Raw genomic sequence first — 8,787 nt, 5'->3', positions numbered from 1 at the left:
ATTTTTATCCTATCTTCAAATGCATTATATCTTTCCTAAAATTCATTTTTCTCTGCAAAATCTTTATTTTTAATAGAAAAAGGTTCAGCTTGGCGTTACTAACACTACCTATTCATATTAACATTATTTGCACAAGAATAAAATTTCCACATCCTCTATCCTCACTAACAACTTTCCTAACTAAACCAATTTTTGGAAGAAATTTTATCTATTAGTAGATTTAATTTTACTGATCAATGTGTTATCCTCTGATAGTATCTGGAGCATATTGTTGAAAATTATCTGCTAATTGCTGCAAAGTAGCCCATTTCAAATTGCAAATATAGTTGGTTAATCTTCAATTGAAGATATCGTATAGATTCCTCTGTATCTCACTTTTAGGTCCTAAGTTCTTCCAAAAGCTTCACTTTTGATCAGTTAAACAGTAGATTCTTTGTACTGGCCTTCTTTGTAACCATAAATAATAGCTTTGTGATCATTCTCTGGATATTCAGATAGCCATTCTCTAGCTTTAGATATCTAATTAAGGCCAGCAGAGTACTCCTAGTCTCACACCGTTTTCAAATGGTCCACTCTGCAAGCAAGCATCCAGTAGAAAGCAGAAACTATCATAGGGTACCCAGATTCTCATACAAAGAGCATCCAGAATTCTTCCAAGTGATCATTCACCAATCTGTTCTATTGCAGCTACTGGGCGAAGAGATGTACAGCACCAGAGAGAGGGACTACCCAAAACGGGGTTGCAGAAACTTACGAAGCGAGCATTCCAGCAGATCAGCCAGCCCCGACATGTCCAGAGTTGACAATCTAGGCTACGAGGACAGTCTGGACGTTGCATTTGAGCACAACAACAAACTCAGAGACAAGATCCAGCAACGCATGAGAGAATCTGAAAACCTGATAGCCAGCACGTTTGGTCAGAAAAACAGTAACGAGATTATACGTGGGGAACATCCTTCGAAGAACAACGAACATGACATGCTGAGGAACTCGTACTCCTCCCTGCAGGATCAGAGACATTTGTCTGGTACAAATTTGTCCAATGGAGGTTACAATGAGTCTTTGCATGTTAGAGGTCTCCAGGAGGAGCATGGTGCAAAGATGAACCTGGATTCTTCAGAACTCAAGAGCAAAATGAATTCTTCTCTGGGTGGCTTATTGGACAAGGCGTTATCCAATTTACTGCACAGCAACGAAAAACATGATCACAAGTGAGTAATTTGTCAAGAACATGGAAGCTGTCAATAATTCTGGTTACGGTTAATTAATGAATTGTGAATATTCGTGCATTTATGAAAGATTGGCAAATGGAAAAATGCACAGAATGTATATAATAGGAGAATTTTGTTTATCTGAATGCAAAAGAGTGCGTACAATAGGAATTCACTGATTTTTTTCCATTACGTGTGAGACGATTATTTTATATACAAAAATAAATGAAAAATTAAATTCTACGTTAACATTGACTGTTAATGGATGCAAGTAAATAGAATATTTGTTGAGTTTTTTAACGGTGTTCATCGGCGCTTACAATAGCAATTATTGGCCTTTTCGTGTTTCGTTTTTCGAACCGATACTCGATAGGATTTTTACAACATATTTAAAGCAGTCTCACAATCGTTTTATAGAGAAAGGAGATTTCAGAACGATGTCGAGCAGCCAGTGAATCGTTCGTTATACATACATACATACATCGAATGAAGTGTCTATCTTTTGCAACAAAAATTGCAATTTATACAGTAGATCGAATATCAAAGCCAGTTTTTCATTTCCACACCTGTTGATTGCGCCTTTGAACGACCACGTTATAATTCCTTGTTTTTGTCCGACGAATCATCGATACGTCATTGCTGCCATTGTGGAATTCCTCTGAACGTCGATGAACATTATACTGAATCCTCCTTTTGTCGTCCAACAATAGCCTCCTTGTGTTTTTGCCACATATACATTCGATCTCGAACGATTCCTTAAACGTCCTTAAGATCACGAATCGATTTTTCAAAGATATAAGAATTTAATTATAAACATATTATTGAACATATTTACAGATAACAAAATTTGCAATAGGTAGCTTCCACTTAATAAGCTTTAACTCGCTAACTCTAAAATTAAGAAGCTTTTAAATTTCTAAATATGTAAATTTTCTAAATCTCAAATTTTAGAATTTGTTAACTTTTAAACACCTAATTCTCTAAAATTTCGAATTTGAAGAATCCTACATACCAAAAGTTCCACTAACACGAGCTACCAAATTTCATCGTTATACCGCTGAAATCTTTGAAACCGTCAAGAGTCTCTAGCCAAGTGTGGAAGCAGCATCATATCTGTAAATTACAAGACACCGGTGTCTCGTTGAATGGTTCTCTATTCGTTCCTGTTAAGTATTGATCTGAGCCTGTCACTCCACCCACCAACGGCGAGGTATCTGCACATAACAACGCTGGGAATATACGTTCTGATGTTCGTTATTTGGCCAAACAACGATTCAGAGTCGATGGAAACTCCGGCTGAAAGTGCATTTCTCTTGCTAGCCTGGCATAGCCGTTCCCTGGTTCGGAACAGGAAACGTGCAAGGATAAATATGTTCCAGGTGGCTGTAAATCTATTGCCATATAATAGTCATGTTGATATATGGCTCGATTCTTGCGTGTAATAAATGAGACTGGATTTTGAGACAGGATTTATCCTATAAAAATTTTCATGTGTCAGTTTACTGGGTTTATGAACTAGTATGACACTCAGTTAAGATATTCAAATAGGAACCTTTAATAAAAATATTATCAAAAGGAAGCTTAATAGAAGAATATTAATTACTGACGTTCAATCTGAACAAATATTTAGATTTGCTGTTAATTAATTTTGTCAAATTTATTTTCTAAATTATTTTCTATAGCTGATAATTGATAGAAAAAGTAACATAGCATGTTAAATTAGTAATATAGCCTTTATTAAGTTAGGTATCAAATTTACTTACATTTATACACTTGATTTTGCACGTGATTTGCTTACACTTTATATACTTATTACAAAACCATTTCATCCGCAATCCTTATCATCCGAATTACGTATCAGTGTAATTTCGCTTTTTCTAACCTAATATTCAAAATCATTTTGTGTACAGTGGATCCACGCCGATGAAGGTTCTAGCGGAGCTAGCGTGTGCCAGAGCCCCAACATCTACATCTGGGGACGTAACATCTCAAGAATCTGTTCAATCTGCAAAAACTACTCCGCTGAACAAGGATGCACCTCTGGAACCAAATCCCATAACCATGTCCAAAGATCTTCAGAAGAAGTCCAGGAACCCCATCAAGGAGCTCTTTGAAAGAAAGAAAGAGATGAATGAAAGAAAACAACAAGAAAAGTCAAAAACAGAAGCAGCTCTCAGAGAACTGAATGTTCACAGACAAAGAAAGACTAAAAAAACGAAGAAGCACCAGAACTTCCCTCTGATTCGACGTAATGAGCATGGCGGCTTGGCCGAAAGGAAGAAACGCCGTGATGGCTTTGAAAGAAAAGATGAGTTCGTGTCGGATAGAATTAAAGATGTCTATGAGTTCGACGAGGAGGAAAGTCAGATAGAGCCTAACTTGGGTAGTGTGATGTCTTACAGGAGTAGGCCAGGCTATGAAGTGAGCTGCTTGAAAACTAAAGAGGTGGACGTGGCTGGATTAATGTCTAAGGCCATTGGAGATACTCTAGAGAATGGAAAAACTGGTGATGCCCTAAGCACCAGACTCGAATCTATGATTGATAGGAAATTTAAGGAACTGGAGAAGTTTGCCCCAAAGACGAAAGGCGCTCTGAAATCCTTCCAGAGTGAGGATCAACAGAGACAAATCACTGGACCCATGGATGAGTTTGTGGAAAGAAAACCAACGAAGACTAAAAGGCCTATGGAGCAATCTTTGAAGCATTCCAAACTGAAAAAGAGGAACAAGAATCCTAAAAAGAAGACTAGGAATGCTTGGTACGAGAATGACAGCTCCGATGAGTATAGAACTGCTGTGAAGACTGAGGATGTTGGTGTAGGTATTTCAAAGAGTCAAAGAACGTGTTCAAAAGGGAAGCAAAATATTTTCGCAGAGTTATACACCTCCTCAGAGAGTGAGTATGAAAATGGAGACGCGGACTACGAATCCAGAAGGCAAAGGAGAGTGAAGAAGAGCAGCAAGAAGACAACAGAATTGGAAAACGTAGAACAGATTCAAAAATTAGTTAACAAATACTCCTCTGATAACGAAGACCGCGTAGACGATTGGAGAAGCCAGGATTTAAAGAACGACACTCCCAAACATGATTGTGATAATAAAAAATCTGAATCGGAGATGTCCGATCATCCTCTGATTATTGATGAGAGAAAAGATCTGGATGAACCGAGGAATAGTGACGACGAAACTGAAAATCAGTATGAGAGAAATTTTGAAATGGATGACCTATATAGAGAAGACAGTTCTATTGTTGAATCAGACGTGGAAGACTCAGCTCCCGTAGAACCACCAAAGATCGCAGAAGAGTTCAGGGTAAAGAGTCCGAGTTTGCCGGGGGAGAAGACTGATGCCAAGACAGATTACACGCAGGAAAGTGAGCGCGAGCTGATCCCATTAGAGGAAGCTTTGGACCTTCTAGATCAAGCTGACAATGAGAACTCCCTAAGTGCAAGGTACGGTGAAGCAATCAGGCCTGCTAAGCCCGAGGAGCATATCAATCCAGTGATGACAACAGAACCTGAGAATGAAACATTCAATCCTATCGAGGATTCTGATCCTCTGCCAGCAGCAAAGTCTCCTACTCCTATAGAGGAACAAGAGGAGGAGCCTGACAACGATCTCTTAGCCTTACCAGAAAAGTTGTCAAGTAACGAAAAACCACAAAAGGAATCCGAGAATCTTCCACTGCATGTGTTCCTGAGCAGAAAGGTGCAGGAGTCGAAGAAAAAGAAGGAGCAACAGTTGAAGAAAATGCAGGAAGAACAAGAAAGGATACTAATGGACTTCCAGCCCACCAGGAGACAGAGAAAGTGCGCTATCGGAAAACAAGGGTTATTAGCAGAGATCAGTAGCTCTGATGAAGAAATAAGTCCAAAGGATAGGAAAATGAGTGATAAGTCAGATCATGATAAGCCAAGGAAACAAAAGAGGGAGTCAAAAGAGAAGAGGAAAGAGAGGTACATAGAGAAGAAGCATGAACAAATGATAGCCAAAGAACAAAAAGCCATAGAGGAGGAGATCCTGAGAGAGGTTGGAAAGAAGAAGGAGTCCCTTGCACAGAATATTACAGATGCAAAAAATACTGTAGACATGAATGGTACAAAGAAAGCAGAGAACACTGAGTTAACAGAGAACAAAATGCCCCAAGAAGCAGCACAGAAAAAGAAACATCAAACTAAGGAGAAACAAAAAAAGCAGGCCAAGACAGAAGAAGATATGTTTGCCAAGAATAATCATGAAGGACTGAGTGATTTAGAGAATAATTGCAACAAGTCCACGCTGATGGAAACCAATCATGAAATTGGAAATAATCAAGAGTCTCTTGTGAAACAGAAGAAATACTCCAAGTCTCCAACAAAGCCAAAAAAGGCCTCAAAATCAGATCAGAAAATCACAGCAGGTAGAAAGAACAAAAACTCTAACACTGATAGGAAGAATAGAGCAGATTCAAAGGGATCAAAAGACAAAGAACGTAGATCCTCGAGTGGTAAGCGAGATTCTGATGATGAGGAATTAAAGACAACCAAATCCTGGAATAAAGTCGAAGAAGGAGTTGGAGTAGCCATTGGTCGACGAAAAAGGGCAGCTGCTAATCAACTGTACTATTGGTCCAGTTCTAGTGATGAAGAAGAGATGCTGGAAGTGGTTCCCGCAGTTGAAGAGGAAGAGGATGATCGTCAAGAGCAACATGGTTGGATTGTCGGTGACTCGCATAAGAGGATGATTACCATGCTTGCTATGGAAAAACAGTTAAAGGAGAAACGAAGGAGGAGTGAGGATGAATTTGAGCCTGGCAGGACGAAGAGTAAAAAGCACAGAAACAGCACCTCTTGATACGTGTTTCATGACTAGGTTCATAACTAGGATGAATTACAAGAGCAACAGTTTTTGACTGACTAGAAACAGCATGAGGAATACAGAGTTCCTTTTTTCAGAGTCAGCCAGCGTAGTTGGATATCTCACAAAATCTAGGTGATCAGCATGTGTTTTATAATCAGGTTCACATATACAGTTATAAAAAGCTTCTGACGAGTATGGTGACATTTATAACATGTGAAAATGAAGAAGTACACTGAGGAGAGAGAGAAAGGCAGACGAAGAGGCAACTTTTGATACGCATTTCATCACTATTTTTCCCAAATGATTAGGAATGCTCTGAAGAGAGTACATCATTGTTTTTCTAAAGGACTTAGAAGTGGATTCAGAGGAACTGGATTTTCTTAATAACGCATTGCAGAATGACAGTCGAGATGATTAGAAGAAAGACTTTTCTAACCAGAAGTAGTGTAATCGGATCTTTTGATACTAGTCTTAGGCTCGCGAGTGAATGAGACAGGATAGGTTTTCATTAAGGTAGCTAAAGGAACGTTAGATAGTAATGTAAATCTGAGTCAGCGAATTTCTGTCTTTTGTTGAGAAAACAACAACGAAGAGACAGTTTGTAATCGGTTTATGAAGAATGTAGAAATGTATCTTGAGCGAGAGTTTTAGAACTGAAGCAATTAGGGGAGAGACTATATCTTATAACCTAGAAGAGTCAGAACTATAATTGTTCATATTTCCTCCTTGTTCTTTTTCAAGTATACGAGATAACGCGAAGATTTAGTTTCTTTTTTTTTCTTTCCTCTTTCTTTTATTTTCTTATAGTTGACGCTCTTTATAGTTTGTAGAACGTAGTGCTGCAAACGTTCAATAATCGACGCTTATTTGTTCCATCGAGTACGGTGGATGTAATGTGACCTACTGCCAGAAGAAATTCCGATTTCTTTCGGTCATATATATTGTTATATAATAACGTGAATCGAAATGACGAGTGCGTGTCAAGTTTTTTGAAACAATGGGAAATAGGTCACGTGTTGTAATCAAGTTGTGTAAGAAGAAAAAAGCAAAATGGCAACCTGTACATAGCTTGGCATTAATAATAATAATAATGATAATAGTAATAATAATAACACTAATAATAATAACACTAATAATAATAACACTAATAATAATAATAGTAATAATAAAAAAAGCTAGCTCGTATTAAGAATATAATAATTCCACGCCCCTTATAAATATTATAAATATAATCTAATTTAGACTGAATGTGAGTAAATAGCGAACATTAAAAGAAATTGAAAAAAATAATTAAGAGCACCTTTAGACAATACTAGGGACATTTGTAATGTTTTAGTTAAAGTAGCAGATATTTAGGTGATGAGAAACGAATTAAAAGGGAGATTAAGATTAATCAGGCGAAAAAAAAATATTAGAAGGAAGAAAAATGTCATACATTGATTTAATTTATTAAAAAGGACGATGTAAACTGGGGTCCAATCGAGTAGCGTGCTTTTGCCGGCTTCTTGTGATTCGTACATATCGCGGTAGTCGAAAAAGGGAAGGTGGATAAAGAAGAAATCTGTAATGTCGGCTGTTTTTTGTCGCCCGGCATGTTTTTCCAGAATTGCCCGAATAGAAATCCATTTTCGAAGGAGCTTTAGCGCAGTTTAGTCGTTTAATATGTGAAATCTTTGTTCTTTTTTCTCATTCGAATGCGTTCGAATATTACCCCCCCCCCTCTAGATCTCATATCGCGGCATCAACGATGATCGAATGATGATCGCTACGTATTTAAGAGTAAAAGCTTATAAATGATAAAGGAACGGTAGAAAAAAAACTTTCCTTTCATACGCCTAGTTGATGCACATAATTCTAAGTACGTAGAATTTCATATGAATATATATATATATATATACATATATATATATATTCGGGACAAAAGATTATATATATATAAATATGAACATATAAAAATATGAGAAGATAATTGAATGTATAACAGAAACGATTAAAACAAAAAGCAGAAAAAAATAATGACATAGACTTTAATGTAAATGTACTGCCATAATCATATTATTATACGAGAGCCTATGCGAATAGATATATTATTATTATTCCTATAAAGACGAACAACCGGAGAAACAACAGCGACATGATGGCTAGCACAAAACAAAACTAGACAACAATCCAATTGTAAATAGAGCATATTTTCAATGTGTCTGGAAAAGTATGTTTTGTAATATAAGGATTGCAAAGGAAAAATAAAATTATTAAAGAATCATTTCTGCGTTACTGCATATTGTGGAAAAGCGAAGAACCTCTGTTATTATATAAAAGTAACGTTTCCTTTATGGGAGCAGAAAATATAATGTGTCCATTGTACCTTGCATATACAGAATACCTAAAAATTTACGAGAAATCGAAAAAAGATGATAAATGAAAAATTAGTAGAATTTTTTTATCAATATATCTTCAATGCTAACAGAGTACTCAGTGTGTAAATTAATTACTCCTTTAAAAAATGTATCGCAAAAAATTTCGATTTAAATTTGTTTTTCGTAAAATAACGAAAAACTCGAAGCATAAAAATTAAAAATTTTATAACATGTGTAAAAAGCTCTGGAAGTTTTATTCGATTGGTCGATTTTGAATTCTAAATTTATATCTGTGAAAAACGCGGGCTGAAGTCAAATACATTCACGTCTGTGCATATAGATAACAAATCGTCATCCTAACTAAATGAGACAATTTATTT

The 8,787-nt window shown here is 36.7% G+C and overlaps 1 protein-coding gene across 2 annotated transcripts in view; it reads left to right on the top strand.

Annotated features, from left to right (window-relative positions):
* LOC138188056 (golgin subfamily B member 1) overlaps positions 1-8,313 on the top strand; it is an 81,176-nt gene extending 72,863 nt beyond the window's left edge. For both annotated transcript variants that reach the window (XM_069129459.1, XM_069129458.1), the window contains 2 exons: positions 688-1,211; positions 3,122-8,313. In XM_069129459.1, the coding sequence (XP_068985560.1) occupies positions 688-1,211; positions 3,122-6,044 (3,447 nt within the window). In that variant the 3' untranslated portion in view covers positions 6,045-8,313. The remainder of the gene's footprint in view (positions 1-687; positions 1,212-3,121) is intronic.
* The last annotated feature ends 474 nt before the right edge of the window (positions 8,314-8,787 follow it).

Source organism: Bombus flavifrons, chromosome 16 (assembly GCF_040668555.2).
Source record: "Bombus flavifrons isolate JBK064 chromosome 16, iyBomFlav1_principal, whole genome shotgun sequence".
Taxonomy (NCBI): Eukaryota; Metazoa; Arthropoda; class Insecta; order Hymenoptera; family Apidae; genus Bombus; species Bombus flavifrons.
Note: the sequence above shows the minus strand (reverse complement) of the source record. Positions and strands in the feature narration are given on the sequence as shown.